Below are 23,188 nucleotides of genomic sequence, written 5' to 3' on the forward strand. Positions count from 1 at the left end.
TCTGTCGGGTGTACACCTCGCACACCATCCAGCATACATGACAAATACAAGGTGAGAGTGTAGTGGTATTGGGGGTGGCTTGCAAGGACTCTCCCCCAATCCCCTGTCTCGCCGGAGGACCTACGCATCCTAGCTGATTAAAGCCCCGTAGAATGCCAGGACAGAAGGACAACCAGCTGCCCCTAACATGGAGAACAGGCACTTTTATTTTTCTTAAGCAACAGCATAGCCGCTCGAAGGCCGGGAAACCACCGGGTGAATCATCGTACCGGCCGATCTGCCTGCTGAGCGTCCTGGGAAAAGTGTTGGAGCGACTTATACAGCGCAGACTTACGGAGCATCTCGATGCGACGGGCGGTCTCGCTGATGCCCAATACGGATTCCGGAAAGGACGCTCTACTATGGACGCCATCAACAGGGTGATCGCCAACGGAAAGGTTGCGCTGGATAAAAAGCGCAAGGGCGACCGACTGTGTGCAATGGTGACAATCGACGTGAAGAACGCCTTCAACACGGCCAACTGGACAGCGATTGGAGCAGCTCTGCAGCAAAGAAACACGCCATTGTACCTCCAGGCGTTGCTGCGGAACTACTTCGTCAATCGCACGCTCCACTACGAGACGGACGAAGGAATGGTCTCGTTACCAGTGACGGCAGGTGTTCCGCAGGGTTCGGTTCTAGGGCCAACACTGTGAAATGTCATGTACGACGACCTTCTACGTCTGGAGCTGTCCGGGAAGCGTGCGGACATCATTGGATTTGCAGATGATGTGGCGTTCACCCTTATCGGGAGGGACCCACAGGAAATCAGCAACCATGCTACGAGGAACCTGGAGAGGATCGAGCGTTGGATGGATGCAGTGGGTCTGAAGCTGGCCCATCAAAAGACCGGCTACATGATCTTCTGCACGCATCACAACCCGCAAGTAGGTCAACTACAAGCGGGTGGACACACGATCACTTCCACGGAATCGCTCAAGTACCTCGGCGTCGAGCTCTGCCGCAAGCAGCACTACGGCCGGCATTTGGAGAAGGTCTGCACCAAGGCAACGCGTATCGCAAATGCCTTGACCGCTCTGATGCCGAACAAGTGCGGCCCCAAAAGCAGCAGAAGGAGAGCCCTGGTTAACGTTGGGAACAGCATTGTCCGTTACGCGGCACCATCGTGGGGACGGACACTACTACACAGAGATATTCATCGCACAACCGTTCAGAGGACACGCAACAACAGTGGACAGCCGGAGCAGAGCAGCAGGGATCGCCGGGGATGAAGACGAGGAGACCCCGGACATTATGTCCTGGGTAAATCGTAAGCACGGAGAAATTGATTTCTTTCTTTCCCAACTCTTTACAGGGCATGGGTTTCTCCGGAGCTACTTCGTCGAGAAAGGCATCCTCGACGGTTCGCCAAACTGCCCGGTGTGTGAACATGACGTGGAAGATGTCGACCACGTAATGTTCCACTGTCCGCGGTTTGCTCGGATCCGACATGAGATGCAGCAGCAGAGCCACACCCGCCTGACGATGGACAATCTGGCGGCGGAAATGTGTGCCAACCGTGACACATGGGAAGCAGTCCGGACTGCCGCTCGGACCATCTTCAGAAACCTCCAAGTGAGGTGGAATGAGGAAAGTCCACCAACGGCAAGACGGAGGCGACAACAACGTCGGCGGAACACGAAACAACCAAGGTAGCAATAGCTGCCGCCGTAACCGCATACAAAGGACTATACTACAACGGAAGCAGCAGCAGCAGCGACGAGTAACCAGAGCAGCAGCAGGAGCTTAGACCCAGCCGGGAGTAACGGCTACGGACGGACGGGTCTGAGCAGCAGCAGCGGAAAGGAAGGCACGAAGCAGCAGCAGCAGCTGAGTCAACAAGGACGAATGACGCAGCAACCGCGCGTCAACGGGATGAGTGCATTGCACAAACGAACCTGCATGGAGTACTACGCACATCAGCGCATCGGCAGGTTTCGGATCAGGTCGAGGAGTGGTTTAGTTGGGTCGCATCGGCTGCCGGGTCCGCTTCACGGGCCCAGCGTCACGATGAATCCCACATACCCCATCTTGAGGGTTGGTCTGTAGCCGCAGACCACCTTCCGAGATGGGGACCTTTTGAAGGTTCCCTCCCCGTTAACAAAAAAAAAAAAAAGAAAAAAAAAGCAACAGCATAGCCGTATAGCTTTTTTTAATGTCTTTTCAAATGAAAATTTTTGACAAAAGCTACAAAAACGCCTTGAACGATTGAATTCACTCTAAATAGAAAGATTATTAGCATGGCTTAGATAAAAATGTTGTTTAAAGTTTTAGAACAACCTAATTAGACTTATAATGCTGCTTTTTTTGTTTGTATCATCAACCAATTTCTCCATTTTCTTTCTTTATCTCCATTCCTTGCCTGATATTAGTCAAAAGTCATGACTATTATTCATCTAAACGTTTCTCGTGAATATGAATAATTGCAACACTTTGCTCTGGAGACAGTAGCAACTTTGCATAGAATTGCATCACCGTCCGCCATTATTGCTCTCTAGTGCATTTCACCCAAAATGCTATGCTCGGTCCAGTGTTCAAGTTTATGTGGTTAGCGATAAGAATAAACTTTGTCGTCAGAACAAGCACCCCGATTTTCACCTACCAGACCATCTATAATTGCATTTGAATTACGGTGTGCGCGTGTGTACAAACTGAACGCGATAAAGCATGTGCCTAAAGCGACTAACAAAACGGGAAACGGTTTCACACGTTTAGGTCAGTTTTTGAACGCATATTGCCCTATTGCAAGTATCCTCGTGGGACCCATTTCCTTGGGCGCTCTTGACACTCGCCGTGAGTACGTGTGAAAAGGCTACGCAAGCAGGATGTGGTAGTTCACATTTCAACAACCACTACACCATGCGCACTTCACCCCGTCTTTCGCGCCCCGAACGGAGGCGCCCATCACTGTCAGTTTGGAACGCATAATTAATGGCGAGAAGCGCATAGCGCAAGGGCCAACGGTAGACAGTGTTGTGTCGTGTCGTCGTCGCCCATCGGTTCAACCAGCCGGAACGGAATTACTTCCAGCCAACCAGGCAGAGGTCAGGTGAATTACCTCCCATTTGTCCACCGACTTGTTAATGCTCTATTTCTTCCGCTTCTGACACAGATCGAAACGGAAGAGGGTTCTCCGGCTCCCAACAGAAGTAGTACGGTTGGTACGAAGCTGCATGGAGATAGTTCACACCTTGGCAAGTAGATGTTTCGTCGGACCGAAAGGCGTCCTGGGGCGAAAGGTATGATGACGTTATCTTTACGACACTCTCTGTCATCGAGCCGGCAAGAAACTGGGCAAACATCCTGCAGCAATGAACCTGCAAGGCATCATTGTTCATTACAAGCGCGGAAACGAAATGCTACAGAGGCAATAAAGCATTTGCTTTGCTTATGCGTGTTCTAAATGTTGAAGTTTGACTTAAAGTAATAATAAAACGACGGGATAGTAAAAAAATGGTACAAATTGTTCCTTAAAAGAATTGATAAGGAAAGAGTCACCTAGTTAAAAAAGTTGTTAAAAAGAGTGAATGATAAAACAAACAAGTTTACAAGTCTAATAATATTTTCTCTATCAGCCCTGTAAATTTTGACTGTACGGCATAGAGACGTCGTATTGGAAATAATACCGTATTGGTATCTATTGGGTAGTAAAGTCGTATTGGCCCATCATTTCTCGCTTGTTTAGCTTAAAAATCCAACCGTGTTTGTGTCCTCAAAATTCTCGAGAACTCTACATTTTTCCACCTTTAACCTTCGCTTGTTTATACCCTTTGGCTGTGGGGTTCAGAATCAACGGATCCATTCCCCTTGTATCCGTCACATAAACAAACAAAGCTTAACTCACCATCTCGCTTTGTTTTCCAACACACACACACCCAGACGAGACATCAACATTATGCTCAATGTTTTCCCGAACCACTACATAACCCTTAAACGCTCGCGCGAAGAAGTGTCTACTTCCTGTGAAAATTTTCCTTTCATCTGCTTTCTGGCGTAAACAACAAACATATCGAACATCGGAACAGATTTCCCGGCATAGCCACCCCGTACGTTTGATGTGGTTTGAAGTTACACCATCGACTACACACATTTTCAGTGCTTTGTTTTGCAATGCACTAACAGATACGATAATTGTCAAATTGATATTATCGATCGGTCGTAAGTTGGAAAAAAATTGAGTTCAATCGGAGCTGAAGCATGAAGCGAAAAGAAAACTTTGACTACGCCACACTTACGACCGGAGCCGGTACTTTGTTCTACTGCCCTTCGGGTTAATTGAGATGAAACCCGCATTCGACCGGCAACCACCCCATGTGTCGCTTCCTCAGCAGCATATGTCCAACGGCGGCGACTATGATGATGACGATGGTGTCAACAGAGGAAGCGAACGAACCTTGCCCAAGGCTGACCTTTCCCTTGGTTTTGGATACAGGCTCCCCCTTTTGCTGGGAGTGTTGATTCGGACTCGTTTCGGACTCGTCAAATGCAATTACCCAGCATTATTTGATTACGATTCTTGAGCGGGTTTTTCAACTCACTTTTCGTGTGTCGCTACACTGGGTGTGGAGATTGTCCTGCGTCCAAAAACCAAAATCGTCATTGATTCCACCCGAATGAAGCTGAACGTCCGTGCTTATGCTTTCCAGCTTCAGCTAGTGGTGCGGATTTGTGGTAAGGAAGTAAAGCAAGCTTGAATGTGGAGAAATTGAATTACTGTGAAATATATATATTCATAACCCTTGGGGCGATGATACTTCAGCTTTAGTGCTTTGATTGGATAAAGTATTATTTCATTCTATGGGTTTTTTTTACCGGTTTGGGACAGTGGATGCTTCCGGAGGTTTCGTTTGCCTTCTGAGGAAACTTCCAAAAGTGTAATCAATACCTTCCAGTAACATATTTTGATGCTTTTGCGTCTTTGGTACGATCAATCTTCTATTCGACGTTGTCCATTGTTAGCCTGTCAAACTTATGATTTAACTTATTTATTATGGTTCTAAATACGTCTTAATTTTGTAGCTACGGAAAGCTGAAAGTGATATTTAACTTCAATTATTTTCAATGCTAAAAGACATCCCAATCCAACAACTTTTTATCTTAATGTAAAAGAGTAATGGCGCTGATTAACTTAACAGTGCAAACAATCTAATTAAAAAAAACTCATCGTAAATGAAGCATCCACAATCTCCATCTAGCCATGGAAAGGCAACTTTGCATGAATGGCCGGGATTTGAAAGGGTCGCCTTTAAACGATCACGTTCAAGGATCTACGTCCCCCAGCCGTGAGATCCTTAAATTATCTTCGCTCAATAAATTTTACAGCTCGCAAAACAATCAGGCCCACACGCTGAGTTCTCGCTGGGAGTGTTTGCATAATTTATCTTATTTTTCTCTTTTTTCCTCATTTATAAACGAAAAAACAACCGAAGGCGAGCGCTCTTTCCCGGATATTACGGTTCGGTTTAAAGCTCCATAAAAGTTAAATTGCAGCTTAAGTGCACCGGAAAATTTCCCACGCTCTTGCTAGTGGTAAGGATTTCCGATCCTGGGCCGGGCTGATTTCACTTCCCTTACCTGAGCTTAGTGATTTTATGTGCCGGTTTGGGATGAGAATTTGCATACCAACGCTCCCTGGTCCGAAAACTTGTTTGGATGGCAGACAGTGTCCAATAATCATCATAGTAATGCAGTGACCAAACATTTAGTTCCCACGCCTTCAGAACCATTTACCGATCCTTGCAAATGTTCTGCACATTTCAGAAGTCATAAACAAACCAACAGTACATTTATGACTGTTTTAAATTATTTTACTAGTCTCTCCGCTACAAATAATACAGATTTTGTACAGCAAAACTAGTTCTTCATCCACACAAAAAAAAATTCCTTCAAGCACCTGACCTGAAGGAGTGATTCTCCGGAAAGCATCCTAACGGGTGTCTAACTTTCAGGAATTTTACTTCCCATTTACTTCTCACCTTCTTTCACTCACCAGATGCATCACCATAAGCCACCCAGACGGTGATACCGTCGGAGATGTCTTTAAGTGGCTTACAGAGTTACAGAGGCGCTCGATTCCTATACCTGCCGAGACGCATTGCCTTACCTGCGCTACCAGCAAACGACCAGCGAAAAGTGATACAAGTTTCGTCCTTTTTGTCGACGCTTTGGGCCGTGAGAAAACATGACAAACCTTTGCGGAGTCTGCGGAGCGCTGCATCAGGTGCATAAAGATGAATTAATGTGCACACCGAAAGGTGCTTAAAGAATGTCTCGGTTTCTCTCCTACTGGGAAAGGAAACACCCTCCGTTGGTTGCCTTCGTTGGGAGGGACGCTTTCTACAATGTGTGAGTGTTAGGAAAGGATGAAATAAGGGCCCCGAGTGTTGTGATCTGATAAGTTTGTAATCATAATCGTAAAGATTTCTAAGAAGTACCGTACCGTTGCACAAAGCAGGGAAGTGAATAGTTCTGTAGGTTTGTTGGGCTTAAAATCTCATAAAATACGACGCTTGTTGCTTCAAAAAGGGACTGTTTTGTTCCTGTGAAGACGCTGACTGTAGAGGAGTAATTTTATGAGATTTACTTGTCTAAGCCTGAATGTATTTTAAATATTGATTAAGTAACAATTACAATACACAAAAAAACTAAGATTTAGGAACAAGCAGGTTTTAATAACTGCGCTGAACAAATTATAATAAATTCATTTATTAATTTGAAACAACAAAACTGCTTATAAAAGTGTCATGATTATTTTCTTTACTAATTAAAAAGCTTCGTGTTAAGAAACGGACAAATTTAATAAATTCCTTCTCAGATGGCTCTATGTGTCTATTAAATTATATCTAACGAGCTGTGTTGCCATCTTGCTAATATCGTCACAATTACTTATGCGGAAACTCTGATTTAATAAAAAGCACCAAACAAAAATTAAAGCTAACAGACGTAACGCTTCCACCAGCGTGATCATTCTGTTTTTTTAAACCAGAAGAAGAACTAGAACACAGCTTAGAAGCAATATATTCTAGAGACTAATTCCATGAGTCATGAGGCCAAGCGGGTGTGATTAAAAAACCATGTTACATTTATTACAACGCCATAAAACAACCGATATCAGCAAACGAGCCAATCCGACACCTTCACTCAAATTACATCGCGATGACCAGTCACAATCGTTCCACTTCGGTCAGAAAAACTCGCAATTTTTTCATGCTTGACGGCATGACAGCTCATCCTTACGAGTGTTTGCCCTGTTGACGCGTGGCTCGTTCTTTGGACACAACTTACGCTACTCAATTAACGCAACCACCGCTAACACCGGAAGCTAACGCTACGGGAAGGAAATAAACTCCCCTACTAACTTTAAGCGGCTTATCTAGAATACACGTTTGCCGGTGTAGCTAGCATTACGAAAAAAACGGCTTCTCTGTGGTTCTTTTTTTCCTACCACAAACAAAAACTCTTGCGGTCAAAAGCTCGTATCATTTACATAATCGAAATATTGCGCTTTTCCCTAACCGGAAGCGATGATGCGATCAATGATGAACTATACGCTTCCAATCAAACGATACCGACACGTTTTGGAGGTTCAGAACGAGAAACTGAAGAAAGGAATGAAAAACATATTGATTTACCCCTGGTAGGGCAGCAGCCGCACTCTGACAGATTGTTCCTCGTAAGCGACAAATGAGACCTGACCACGCTTTTTTCATGCACTTTGAATAATTCATCTTCTTTCGCAAGAAACGGAAACGATGGAAGCGACGGCAAACATTGTGGGCAGTTTGTTCCTAATTATCATAACGGTGGACCGGGGTGTCGGGATAGTTCATCAACGTTCCTCACTTAGTTTCGGTATGATGTACGGTAGCAAAATCGAAAGACGAATTGTAAGGCGTCTCAACACTGCTTGAAATATAAATTTGTAAATGTAATATTTAAAAGTAGAAAAAAATATGAAAAATTAAAGCAATCACACAATATTATCTTAAAAAAGGAGAAGAATATGATAAGTGATGTAAAATATATTGTTTTTTGAATTTCATTTTAACTCATATCAAGGAGCAAGGGGTAATGGATAATAAAGCACACTGATTTCAATTTTTTATGATTGATTATTACGTTGAATTATTACGTCCTTGACCTTGAATTATTACGTCCTAGGCTTTGAAGATATCAAAGACTGGATTATTTCCTTATTGAGTTCGATTCCTTTATCCCTAGGTATTTGATAAAAAGTTAACAGTAATTTTCTAAACTAAGGCCAATATTATTTTCTAAATTATTTAAGAAGTCTCTTAGACTTTTTCACATTTTATTTTTATTTATTTTTATTTTTTTTTTTACACATTTTATTCGTGACATTTTAACTTTTGATCGTCTTCTTAGTATAAAAATTTCAAGAAATATCAAGCTTGTCTTTCTAATGAAATTTAGTTGAGAATTTTTAAATTAGCTCTTTTATACATCTACGGTGGCGTATCAAGCGCCAAACATAGTTTTTGTAAAGGATTTTGCATTTTCTATTTTATAGAACATCTAGTTGGACGTATCTCTACAGTTAAAAAGCAAATAAAATAAATAAGTAAATATACAATATCAAACTACTTTTGGATGATTTTACCAACAGTTTTTCTAGTAAGAAATAATTTAAAATGAATGGTTTATTACTCAGTTATGAATAATTAAATCAATTGCTCCAGCACACGTAAGAGAAGCCTGACAAAATATATGTTCGGCTTTCAGATTGGTTACCAAGGAAATTGTTGACAAGTATTAAGGCCAAAATGTAAAGCTTGAGTATGAGCAGAGAAAAACATTTTTTTTATTCCTGTAGAAAGGCCAGGCCGTATTGCTGTATGCAAAAAATTCACATGGCATTGTAAGCATGAAATATTACTTCAAGTCATATGCTTAAACTTTCATGAAAATTTCAGGTGAATACGACCAATAGATCACAGGAAGATACAAGCTTTATAATCCGAAAAAAGGTTTAAATTCCATACAAAATATCTGGACTACACGGGTAGGCAGTCGTAGCTGTAAGGGATGTCCATCGAAAAAAAAAAACGAAAAAAAAAATTAAAAAAAAAATTAAACTTTTTCTTCTTATCCGAAAAACAAATTGGTCTAGGCCTTATATAAGTTTCAAGTTGTGTACGCCTTCCCTATGAAAATATATTAAGGAATTATAATACAAAACATACCCAGTTAGGCGGTTATTGACTATAGGGTTAAAGAACTAATTTGAGACCTGGATATTTTTTAAATTTTTAACTGTGTAGAAGAAGATTTTGTATCATTAGCCTGGGTTTTCGTTTGAAAATTTATATTTATGTATTTTTTGTATTTATTATGAAGTATGATAGCACGTCGCCATAATCAAAACACCATGTGTGACTGAAAACAAGAACATTAACGGCAAGGCATTTCGTCCTTTTTCTTTACCTTTTCCCGGTTGTAACTTTGCAGTTTTTTTTTTTCAATCAAGAGTTTAAATCAAGAGCTGCCAGTTCAAATGCCACCAATAAAAACGATTGTCTAATTCCTCCATGATTCGAAAATCACACCAACATCAGCAACCCGAATAAAATACAATTGCCAAATTTGAATTACTCAAGCCATCTCCAAACATTGAACAAAAATTATTTATTTACCTTTCTACGCTCAAACTACAAATTACCAGCCAGAATGCTTCGAAACAGATCACATAACTGTTCCCATTATTGTCAAATGCAGGTCAATTTCAATTAGCATTGCCCAAAACCGCTCCGATTAGTCATCGAAAGCATTATTCAAAGAGATGGAAGAGATAGCTGCAAAAGAAAAAGTGACACTAAAGAAGACTTCGCAATTTGTTAGCCTACAGCCCGGCGTTTCTGCTCAGTGACTAAATTAAATGATTGGTAAATAAGAGTAACAAAATGGAAACAATAAACAAAACCGCCCGATTGCCAAAAATACATCGTATCATCCACCCCATTACAGCTTGCGCCTGTGTACGATGCAGTTTCGCCGTTTGAAACAAGCGGTCAAGATGCGAACGCGCCTGCAAACACATAGACACGAAATGGAAACATTTGCTCCATAAAAAAGGCGGTCGGTTCTTGGTGGGGGCTTAAATTGTCCTAATATTATTTATATCCAACACCGAGAAACGTGACGATAATTCATTTTCAACGGTCCCGAAAGCAGAACTTTTTGGCGCAATTAATCAGTCGCGATGGCGAGCTCCGAGCGTGACCATTCGGAACGGAGTCAGTGGGTTTTGTTGGTGCTGAAGCTTCAGCCAAACGAAGCAACAACAAAAAAAAAAAAAGCTCTTCAACACTGGGTACTGATCATTAATTAGCTGCATAATTTAGCATCAACAGTCACCGTCTCGTCCGACCGTCCATCCGCCGATCCGTCTCCGTTCCGTTCAATATCCGGCACATCATCGCATCGCATGTCGATGTTTTCCTCTAAACTTTCCATTTTCAGAGCAGTTTTCTCCACCGCTCGGAGCTGAGAACGGCGGGAAATCACGCCCCGTCTCTCAGTTGTCCAGCAGTTGTGTCTCGTTTTCTTAGCAGCGTAGCGTTTTCCGCAATCGAAAATGAACCCCCCCGGCATTCACCTGTGCGGGGTGTCGATTAGAAAGCCGATTCCCCACCGTGTTTTGTTGCCGATAAATTAAAGGCTAAAATGGTTGATGATACCGTTCATTACCGGACTGTTGGCATGCTTTAAACGGTTGTGCTGATTAAATGAAGCGAGGTTGGGTTTGGTTTGGCAAAGCTCCATATCCGTATGGGAGTATCAATTCGATTGCCAATTTAAAGCATTCGGAAAAGCGATAGCTTCATACGATGACGTTTCCGTAAGGCGTGAGATACAGGAAGCTTTAAGGGCGTGTGTCTTTAGGAATGTCAGGGCAGGGATTACATAAACTTCCAGGTGAGTTAAGGAGTGTAAGACAAGTCTTGAAAATCAATGGATGGCTGTAAAGTTGGACGATTGTAGACAGATTCAAACCACAATTTAAATGCGTTTTGTTACAAAGTTTCACTTTCAGGTTTAATGTAAAACCCCTGCAGAGATTAATATTGGCAACCGTAAAAGTAATAAATAATACAAAAAAGTTTCTACACAATTAAAAAAAATTGTAATAAATAAGCCATTTCAACCATAAAGTAACGAAAGGATTGTAAGTAAAAAGGGTATCAATGTGAGATCAAACATTAGGAAAAGAAATTAAAAACAAAACTAAACGGAAAAACAACATAGAAGAACGAAATAGACTTCAATTGAGTAGAAGATACTCATACTTAGAAAAATCTATTTGGCAATGGCAATCACTTTTCATGATACCTATTTACAAGCATACAAAGTTCTAAAAACAACATAAAGAGACGATCAAACAAATTCAAAAGCATACAAATAAAACCGCTTCTTTCAAATGCACATATTCCGGGCACGCCATCTCTCAACGACTAAATTAAATTGAGTGACCTTCCCACGGTGCAATGCATCCCTCCCATAGAGTTGCGGCAATCCTTTCAACACGCTAAAAAGCTTCATGATTAATCATAAAATCCTTGCCAGCACGTACTGTCATCGGTGTACACGATGCACTGCCCGAAACCCGCTTGATCCTTTTATGTGTTCCGAAAATGCGCTGATGGAATATCTATTACAGCTTCAGAACCGCCATTCAGAACCTGCTTAGCATGCGTCTCGGGTGGACGGTATTAGCGAAACGTTTCGAGCAAAAGATTATAATCTAATATTCCACCCGAGCAAGCATTTCCTAATGCAATCCGAATGGAGCGTGACCGTTGTCACATTGGTAGACAGGTACGGCTTACAGCTGGCGCAATTGATGTAGATTTACGTACGGAGTAGGGTTTCGGTTAGACGAGAAACACGTTGCACGAGCAGAGATGGAAAGATACAAAATGGATGTCTGTTTAGCAAAAGTAAAGGAAAAGCTAACTCAACTAACTCATAACCACCAACAGCATGAATCTACTCCAAATCTTTATCGCGATTGAGCAACTGTTGATGGCGCTAAGCTCATAGTGTACATCCACCAAAATTTCATGAAAGTCTCATCCGCAATCCGCATTCTACGTCCATCTAGCTCTTCAGAAAAAGAGTAAAGGTATGAATATTAAAGCATGCAGCAAGAACACTTGCTTCCGTCTCCAATACCAGCACCGGCTGTGAGCGAAAGGGAAAAAGTTCGCAACCGTAGCAGATCTGTACGTTCACCTGCACCTCCCACCGTCAGACGGGCAACGGCACTTTATGAATGTGCTCATGTCCGTCAACCATCTCATCCGTTCCGCAGCAGCTCTTTCCAGTCCAGAAGAACTTGTAGGAGAAAACAGAAGCAAGCACAGCCATACACACCTTCAAGATTTTTACGCAAACCATCTGCTTAATGCGGCAACTTCCTGCCATCCTGTCCTTTGAGATTGAATTGTAGGATGAAGGATGGAACTGAGACAACAAAAATGAAACAAAACAAAAACCAGATTCGATTAACTCCTGATGATCGACCACATGGCATTCGGAAGTTCGGATTCGGTGCACACACACGCAATGTCGAAGGACCACAACAGATGATTTTATGCCCGCTCGTTTCGGTTGGCTATCTTGCGGCTGAATATTGATCGAGGTGTAGCCTTAGATGCTTAACGAGACAAGTGCAATTTCAATCAGATTCTCTCGTTGAGCCTTTGAAAAGTTCGCACATGGCACCGGTGCACAAGAGGGTTGGTTTGCAAATGATACATTTCTGAATGATCAGCTTAAAGACAATGAGTTTGTATATCTTGCCAAGTCAACTTCGTCGTGTTATGCTGGAGGAGATATCAATTAATTTCACCTTTTTGCGGTGAAGTTATTTCAATAACCATAACTACAAACATATATTCGGACAGGCTTCAAAAGACACGTGGCGGGTTGAATTGGTAAAATCTTTTATTAAGGAGAAACATTTAACGGAAAGATGATGTAGGAGTAATTCTGAATGATAAATTAGTTAATTTCAAGTTTTGAATCTTTATTTGCAATCGCAGTCGTCTTAATCTTTTTGAAAGAAATTGATATTCAGACAACCTAGGGGGATGAGGGACATTTAAAGGATATCACTAGAATCGATTGTCTCCATGCAGCCTCTCCATGTGAATATTCTCAGTCACACTTGTAAGTCCTGTTCCATACGGTAGCTGGCTTAAAAGTTGATGGTATTAGACGAGTTATTCTCGGTCAGTCAGTCATGTTGGCCTGCTCTTTAAAAGAGCACGTCGTCGTGACATGGCCCAGCCAACAATAGATCTCCAGCACCAGCACATCCATGTAGGCACCAGATCTCCGACAGGTCTGTACTCCCCGACGCCTTGTGCCGAACTTAGGGTCGCTGACGAATACCTTCTTAGCGGGGCATGAGTCCGGCATCCTCATAACATGCACCAGCCATCGTAAACTGCCGGATACGATGGTTGCCACCGTCAGGATGTCCGGTTCTCCGTATAGCTCAGCAAGCTCGTGGTTCATCGTTCTCCTCCACACTCCATGCTCGAACACACCGCCAAAGATGGTCCGGAGGATGCGACGCTCAAACACGCCAAGAGCGTTTGCATCCTGGACTCGGATGGTCCAAGACTCGTGGCCGTATAAGACCGGTCTCGGCGTCTTCTGGATCTCAGCAGACGGTAAAGGTCGTAGTAGGCACGATTCCCCTGCACAATGCGTCTCCGGATTTCGCTGCTGACATCGTTATGCGAAGTTACGACAGTCCCAAGATAGCAGAACTGCCCAACCACCTCGAGGTTGTCGCCGTCAACTAGCACGCTGCTACCCACATTTTAATGCAGACGAGTTATTCTACTGGATGCTAGTTGTAGTCTGGAAGCTGGTAAAAAAGTATTAACCAAAGGTATGTAGACTCGTTTAATTCCCAGAAGTCAATACTTGATTTGTTTCTAATTACATTAAAAACAATTCAGTTTATAATTAACAAAACAATATCCATTTGTACTTAAACGTTTTAAATTTTCTAGTAACCCGTTAGTGTGAGCCAAGCAGGGGTTCGAGTATTATTTGTCAAATTTTTAGAAAAAGTATTACTAAACTGCGCCAATTCTGTCACTTTAGAGTGGTATTTCTGACGGACAAAAACCGTCAGACTGTGCAATATTGTCCCATTAGAACAGAGTGAGGTCAACAAATTTAAGAGATTAACATTCAATTCGATATTGAAAAGAATTTATTTGAAATGGTGGAAAACATCACAAACTAAACAAAAACTTTCCTAAAAGTATAAAACCAATCAATACTTATCAGGGAATTGCAGCAGCGGCGAATAGAAGTTGCTCCTATCACGTAGGCAGCTGACAGCAAAGGCAAGTTTTACAAGCCTAGAACCTTTTCCATGTTGTAACATTAACTATTTCCGATTATTATAATGACAATAACTTTGCAACCGTAATTATCCATCTGCCTACCTCATTACGATGTCAGCTATATTCAGAAGCTACCTAAATGTACATAAATGGAGTCAATGACACAAAACCAACTGGCAGCAGCTAATTTCCAACGAGCTGACACAAATACCCAAAACTCGCTAATCAGTGGAAAATCGAAAAACAGGTGCGTATGCATCGAAAGATCCTTGCAAGAAAAAGGTCCTTCCCGGTAACAGCTTGCTGCTACCAGGGAGGGATAAATTATTGCTGATCTTTGGCAGACAAAATCCCTGGCGTAGGCTGATGCTCTCAAAACAGTCCTCCAACCGCACAACACACCAGCAGCAAAAGGTATCGCGCTGTTCAGGCACGCACCCGCCTCCTCGAAAAAACAATCGAATATCACATTTGTTTTAATGGTGTATTAATCGGGAAGGATGGCGGTGAAAATTAGGGTCCGTACAGGACCGCAACACACAACCGGAACCGTTACCGGATTACCTGCAAGCCTGGCAAGCTGGTGTAAACCGTATGCCGAGCTTCAGCCGGTGCTAAGGAAATTGATTCTGACAGCGTTCTACGACACGGGTTGGCTGGTTCAGAATTTGTGGATGGGGATGATAGAAATAGGCAGACGCACGTGCTTCCTGCCCATCGTACGGCTAGCATCGTGACGAGCGCGTGACACTACACACGGTAACATGTGCTGCACAACCTGCGCCAACCTGCAGGGGGTCAGGTGTTTCTCGACGTACCTCGTTACATCCGTGTTTTTATGCTCCTGATGAGGTTTTTGGAAGCGTCACGGTGGTACGATAAATAAATAAATAAAAACCTCCCGGCCAACATTGAACAGCAGCAGCCGAGTCCGGGCAATAATAGGCCCTGCTGTTCCACCAGCAGCCGAACGCAATCGCGCTAGCTGCCGGTTGGTCAGCAGCATAAAGCGCAGGATGTGGCAGCCCGTGCTGCTGGCGGTACTGTTCTGTCATTCACACGCATACACAATTGCTGGCTGTACGCGTAACCGCAGCTGTCCCGAAGAAAGGAAGGTCTCAATAAGCGGAAGTTGGAAATCAAAGGCTAAAATCTAGCACCGCAACACACAATGCATGTGTTCTTATGCTTTATTGTTCCTTTGGGGATGCGTTCCAATTTGGATTATGGTCTTTAATGATGGGATGGAATTGAATCCTGTTTATTGTGGTGTTTGTGTGCGGACATCATTTAGCTTTTTTATTCTGCCTTGGAGTATTCAAACATGAAGCTTTCCTAAACACGTGCTTTATTGTTGGATGAAAACAAATGGAGCAGCTGGACACGGAGATTTGAGGTAGTAATTAGCCTATCGTGTCAGTCTGTAGAGCAGTTTGAATATTTTTTTAAACAGATTTTTAGAAATATTTTCTCTCAGGCCCAAAATAACGTTTTTGCGATTCATTTTTGGGGAGCTTGTAGACCAACATGTCCAGAAAATTGGTAAAAATGTTGGTTTGGATTGGTGAATTACTTTAAATTTGGTTTCAATCACCTTTTCCAAGTTTAGTAGTACGTCTCATGGAATCCACATTCGTCCTCTGGATAAACGAATCCATAACAAGTTTAACAGCAGAGAATGTCCTTATCTTAAACGCCATTAACGTAGCATTTTATACATAGGGCTTTGACTGAAGTGCCTTCCAAATTTTGTGTTTGAATTTATTGAATACCATATAAGACTTAATATTTGTTCTATGTTCATAAACGCAAAACTATATTTTCACAATTTTTAAACACCTTTTTATAAACTAAGTTGAAGTTTAAATTCAAAACATCAGCCCATGTTTGACATTTTGTGATATTCTTTTGTTATTTTAGTGTTTTAAAACTTCTGTTTATATTATTTATTGATTTCCATTTTTAATTCAGTTTATTATTTCTCGCAGTGTTTCTTAAATTTTGTTTGTCTCGTAATTTTGCTTGTTTTTAATTTGCTTTTCATGTTTTGGTATTATTTTTATCCAATGGGGATAACTGTTATTTTAGTGTTATTTAGACTAGTGGAAGACATGGTTAGAATTATTGCAGATGTGTCTGTTGAAACATAATTTTATTTATTTACTTATTTATCTACAATTGATTATTACGGTCCAGTCCCGTATTGTCAACACCGCTTGTGTTGAATAGATTTTCACAGATTCAATAAGGACGCATTTCCTCCTTATTCTTTGCCTTATCCTGGGCATACTCGATTGTGGGTGGTTGTGAAACATACTTTTATGTAACATTACTTATTATTCTTATCACCAGCAAAACAGACATTTAAGGATTAATTAATGAGCTACAAATGAGTCATAATTCATCAAACTGTTAACAATAAAAATATTGTTTAAAAGCTTGGAGGCGCTAATTTTTCGCTTGAATCGTGAGATCGTGAGACAAGATCGTGAGAAATCTTTTTTCAAATGAATGGAAAATGATAGTTTTTTTCCATTTTCTTTTCATAATATATTTATGTTTTAATGCAGTCCACAGGGCATGTCACTTAAGATTAGGTAGATAGCTTTTCTCACATTAGCTTCACCTGTACGCATTCCGATAGATCGCTCCCGTATGAGTATGCTAACGATCGTTCCGTAAATCACAATTTTTAAGCTTACGGCCAAACCCTATTAAAGACTTATCTGTCGTTTAACATCGCTTGAGAAAGCTTTCCACCAAAAAAAATGCACGTGTTTTATCGAATGTGTACCATAATTAGCGTCCATGTCAGAACCCATGTCCTCATGGATGATGAATGGCCATGTAAACGTGTCTGACCCTCCCTGCAATCGACCGATAGACTTGTTTTTTCTTTTTTCATTTTTCATTCATCCTTCGTCAGGTGCTTTTGCAATTGGAAGGACATTTTTAGAGGACTTGTTTTTCTCCATAATTTCAATCCAATTTGAAATATGTTTTCTCTCCATTGCGCCCATGAAATTTCCCCATCGCTACGTTGGCTGCTAGGCAATACAGCTAGTTGAGCCCTTCGTTTTACCATGCCAAAACCCATCATTATCGTCCCGTAAATAGTCCGAAATAAAGAACAGTTCAGTCGGTAGGAAAATAGAACTAGCTCACCTAAACCACTTGACCGCCATACCCGGCAAATACGCTCCGATAAAAAGTAACGAAAATAAAACCGCTCCGAAAATCTATTTCCATCGTGCCGGACATCGGTTTTTGTTTTCCCTGCTTCACTTTTCCTTTAACTTTTTGTTCCATTTGGTCAAAACATGTGCTTGCTTCTTCCAAACACTTCTGATCCCAATCAATCAGCGATCAGCTCGATGTGCACTGGAATCGTACGTCAAACACACGGGAGACCGATAATTGCATGTTTGAGCGAGAGCACACGGCTGCTGTTCCTGGTGCCGAAAAACACGTTGGACGTTGTTGGCTGTTGGAAGCAAAACGCTTTTCCAATCTCATTCCGATCATCTCGCACGCGTAATCCAATTAATACAAATGGAAATTTATTGCCTCTTGCCCGGGTGTTGGTTGTTACTCAAAGGCGAAAAAGCGTTCGAAGCGTGATAGTGATCGGACGGATACACTGTTGCTTATTAATAAATATGCAAAGTTGATGGTTAAGCTCGGCAGTGCTGAGAGAGAGCTTATTGTGTGAGCTGTGTAATGATTTTCTTTATGTGAATGATCTCAACTGGAAGTAGGTTTCAAATGGAAGCAGCATGAAAACTACAAAGCGTATTTCTTGATGTGCGTTATTGGAGTAATTTTTTCTTTGCCTTTGTCGAAATCATTTCAATTAAATGATAAGCACATCTGCTAAAGATAGTCCGAAAATGGAACATAATTTTCGACAAATCTCCGGTCTGGTGCGTTATCAAGAGCATGGACTCGCTTCGACAACAAATCACCCAAAGTACATCAACAAGTCGCATCTACTGGTGTAAAGGTCAGCTGTTATTGTTTGTCCGTTTTCAGGTCCGTTGGTCCGCACGAACAACAGAATGTCGAATGCCCAAGCACGCAAAATATCAAGAAGTCTTGTTCTCATCCCAAAATAAATAAGAAATTACGCACGGAAACTGTTGCTTCAAATAATCAAGATGTAGTTTCCAGCTAGCGTGACCTTTACCGATAAGGTTGCTACAGTTGAAGCTGTCCCGATCCATACACGGTTTTAGCACTCTGCAATACCAACCAACTATTTTAAAACACATTTACAGTGGATTTGTTTTAATCGAATTCAATGATCAATCTCTTCCGTGAGCACGATGGCGATGTTAATTAAACCTTTGATCCAGTGTAATAATTCGGATGAAATCGTTGTGTGGTCATGCACGTTTGATGCCGTGCGACCAGTTGGAAAATCGTAGTCGGTACATTCACCATTTGAAGCCTGTCAGTTCAAATTGATTGAAAAAAAAAACGGCACAAGTTACATTGCTAACAGTAGAAATTCTTTTAAACCGCCACATGAATCATCTGCAACATTGTGCAATGAAAATCTATTGAAAGGTACTTTTGTCAGGTATTTTATTACAACTTCATTTTTAAAGACACGTTTTTAATTTAGCCAGAAGATCTTCGGAACATTTGTTAAGCATTTTTCCTTTGACGATTATTTTTAGATATTAAATTGACTAATACGAATTGGATTGCTAATCTAGAGCTATTAAAATCACTCTTTAAATACCGAGAATGTTATCGTAAAAGACTACAAATTTTAATTCCGAACTGCAACTGAAACGTCAAGTAAACACAACCGGCAAAGCAACAACCATAAAGCTTTGCCATTCCCTTTCGCAACTGAGTCCAAAATTACACGCAACAAATGGCATATCAAACATCACCTTGCAGTGTGTAGCTACAACCAAAAAACCGGGCTAACACTGTTTGTGCAATGAAACACGCTACTAAAAAAAAAAAAAACAGAACGAGCCGTAAGGTTTTAGCGATCTGTTTTTGTCTCCCCGGTATCCTACAGATCTTATGATATGTTTGTTTCTTTTCGCACTATCACCCATCATCCCAATAATGCGGTGATACTTTGCAGCTAACCTACTTCGGCACGGTTCAACCCACCTGGTTGATTTTTTGTTTTGCCATCGCCCACTGTCAGCACCGAGTTCGACGTGTTTCGAACGATGTAAATGGAGTTGTAATACGATACAGCTACAATAGCAACAACAACAAAAAAAATAACTATCCGTTCAACACTCACTCGCGTATCACGCGGATCCGTCAAATTGTGCTAACGAGTGGTAAAATTGCCATGTGCGAGACTTTGAAACAAATGATAGGGCACAAGGCAATGCGTGGCGCGATGGGCCCGGGAAGGTTATTTTTACCCTACGTAAGGTTGATATACGTGCAACACCACCAAAATACGCATTGATTGTAGGTTCAAAAAGTGGTGGCTCATCATGATTTTTTTTTCCAAATCAAGTCCATGTGGGGAGAAATAACGAGAAATAAGTACCGTTTGGTAGTACAGAGCATGGTGAAGTATTTTTGGGACGTTAGGCGTTTTAGTTTACACCAGGGACTATGTTGATGATTAATTAATTTGATAAAGTGTTGTTCAAACTTCAGAACCAGAACCATTTTAGTGAATTTATGATTAATTTTTGATAAAATATCAGAATCAGAAGTAAATTAGCGAATTTTTGAATTCTAAGCCAACGAATTTTCTGGACTATGTTATTTTTTATTCATTTATAATTAATTATGACGCTCCAGTGCCGTATTGTCAACACCGCATGTGTTGAATAGATTTTCACAGATTTATAAGGCATTTCCTCCTTATTCGTTGCCTCATCCCGGGTATACTCGGTTGAACTATGTTAATTTTTTTTCTTTTTTGATGCTCATGAACATCATAGACCTTCAAAAATCGTTGCGTGTCATATTTTGGTTCTTTGTCTTGAGTCTACCTTTTTCTGGATAGTAAGTGTATCTCACCTAAAAACTGCATGCGATTCGATATCGCGTTCCTACGCGTAGCTGAAAAATAAAACACAGAACCTTGCTTATTAGGAATCTTACTTCTTCATTGTTCTTCTGGTTTGATCTGGTCTGCTTTACGCGACAGGTTTGGTTCAAAACGATCACACACGGCGGTGAATTCGCGTCACATGACGAGGAACGGGTCAGAGGCGCCAAAACGAGTACGACGTTCCCTTACGTCAAGAAGTGATCTAGCACGGAGTGATCTAGCCGGGGCGTAAATGTTGATTGCAGAGAGCAGCGCCAGCGAGTCAATACGATTGTCAGTTAGACTGGCGACAAAACGCCTCTGCGCGTTACAATTCCGCTGTTTCTCAGGTCAAGTAAGGCGAAACGTCCATTGCAGTCCACCTGGACACTCCAGCCACGCAGCGCAAACCGTGTAAATTTACGCTGGATGGATTCCAGGCAACGAGCGTGTCAATATGAGCCACCACACCACGGATGAGTATTCCACCACAGACCGAACTAAGAAGCAGTACAGCATCTAAACAGCAATCGGGTCTGTAAGATCGCGCGCAAGCTTCTTCAGAAAGCCAACTAGCTGATTGCCCTTAGCGACGATGTGCTCCAGCTGGTCATGGAAGCTCAACTCATCATCAAGGAACACTCCTAGATCTCTGACGCAGCTTTTCTGGCAAACGTAACCACACCAACGTAACCAATCTCCAAGCTTTTCGTACAGCACCAGGACTGGAACGCACTGAGAGCATTCTGGAGATGCAGCTGATCTTCCTGATTGCGTATCGAAAGGTAAAATTTAGCGTCATCCACGTAAAGCTAGTGGCTGTCAGCAGGAAGCACACGTGTGACATCGTTCAAGAATATCACGAAGGGAAGCGGACAAAGGTTGCTCCCTTCTAGCACTTCTGAAGACCCGTTGATACGTCAAGAGGTTTGGTTCCCCATCTTCACACAATAGGAACGGTAGGTGAGGTAGGGCCGCATCCAGTTCAGCATTCAGTTCAGTTCCGGAAGACAAAAAACCTAAAGCTTGGCGAGCAGCAACGAATGCGAAATACTATCAAAAGCTGTCTTGATGTCCGTGTGGTCCTGTGGCAGGTACTGAAAAACACAAATGGCACAAAAAAAAATTAATAATAATTTTATTAACACCTACGTTTGTTTATATTACGTTCTCAAGAAACATTTCCTATGCTTTTTAGTCTCCAGTGTGATTTATTAATGTTTTATCATGTCTGTACCATGTCAAAACAGTTTTATTACAACTTTACACGATCCTAAACAGTCCATCGCATGATTAGTTGAAACATGATTACTCACCATGTAAAAACGCTGTTCGGAGCATTTTATACTTTATGAATTAAACCATCTAAAGACTTTGCGTCTACAGAATTATTAATCTGTTCTTCTTGAGCATAAAGACTCATAGGACATTGTGTCCTAAGCTCAACTAGTCGACATGTATCAATATTAAAACTATGTGACTCTCAATCGTTTCAGCCTTAAATATGGTAATGCGGAATAATTGTATGTTCAAATCTTGCTTGTAAAATTTGCTTTGCAAGCTTTGCAAGCGCTTTTGCGAAATTTCGAAGTATTACGATCAAATTTTCATGGGTTTATTATATTCGCATTTACCTATCAGTTGCCATATCATTAAAGGTAAACATAGAGAGTGATTGTATTGGAGAATCAAGTATAGTAGACCTTGTTGACAAAATCTTTGAAAATCTGCCAACTAAAGCGATACTAAGGCAAATTTGTTTTGGAAAACCCCTTAGTCATGGTTATTTAGGCAACTTTGTTAATAGGTTGAAAGTTGAACTATCTTTCTAGATTGTATCGCAGCCAAACAAGGTTTTAAGAAACAGTTTTATCATCATGCTATAAACAAGTACCTTTGAATTTTAAAAGCGCTGTATTTTTTTTAGGGTATTAAAGAAATAGAATATTTTATGTTCGTTTTTTTTATTCATAAAGGACGGCCAGGCCTTATTGCTTACAATAACTTAAAAGTAAGATACTCTTTTCATCTTTTCTGGGAGACATTTCCTTCTTCGAGCCGTGAAAGGGAACCATATCCCGGGTGTGCTCGGTTGTTCCGTTGCGTAGTATTCCGTAAGCCAAAGTCGTGTTGATAGCGAGTCGTGTGCGGGCGTTTCCATACGTGAAGTCCTGATGGCAGGGGGGTCTTGTACGTTTTCCATTTCGAAGGTTCGTAGATTGCGTCCGATTTTGAAGTCTCGTTCGTGTCCTTCTGCTCCCTTTCGCTGGTTTGTCCATCCATAGCATCGGTCGGTGCAACTTCTTCCATATGGTACCCAACCCTTCACGCATCGTACTCATTCATACATTCTTTCATGCATCCATTCATTCATCATAATTCATATAAGTGAGGTACACCAGGTACAGCAGGTCCACGACTTTCCAATGTCCTGGACTGCATCTAAAAAGACGGGTCAAGCTGCCAATGCCCTGCCTTTCCAATGCCCTGGACTGCGCCTAACAAGGTGGGTCGAACAGCCTCGTATATCACACAAGACCATAGAAGATGATCTATGTCGTGGTATCCGAGGCCGCAGCCACATACTTTGGAGTCGACCTGTCCTATACGCTGGAGCTGCTCGCCCAAAGCGAAATGATTAGACCTAGACCTAGACCTGAGATGCCGTGGAACCAAGGCTTCAGGGACACTTGGGGAGTGATCGAATATAGAAACCTCCCGAGCTCATCGG

General features: G+C 41.7%; 2 protein-coding genes across 2 annotated transcripts in view; both read left to right on the top strand.

Annotated features, from left to right (window-relative positions):
- Window positions 1–23,188, top strand: part of LOC126564205 (sodium/hydrogen exchanger 7) — a 714,899-nt gene that overhangs the window by 352,960 nt on the left and 338,751 nt on the right. The gene's annotated exons all lie outside the window — the stretch shown is intronic.
- LOC126565683 (uncharacterized) lies at window positions 702–1,456 on the top strand. Its single transcript, XM_050222882.1, has 2 exons — window positions 702–926; window positions 1,355–1,456. The coding sequence occupies exons 1-2, from the start codon at window positions 702–704 to the stop codon at window positions 1,454–1,456; spliced, it is 327 nt and encodes a 108-aa protein (XP_050078839.1).

Source organism: Anopheles maculipalpis, chromosome 3RL (genome assembly GCF_943734695.1).
Source record: "Anopheles maculipalpis chromosome 3RL, idAnoMacuDA_375_x, whole genome shotgun sequence".
In the NCBI taxonomy this organism is placed as follows: domain Eukaryota; kingdom Metazoa; phylum Arthropoda; class Insecta; order Diptera; family Culicidae; genus Anopheles; species Anopheles maculipalpis.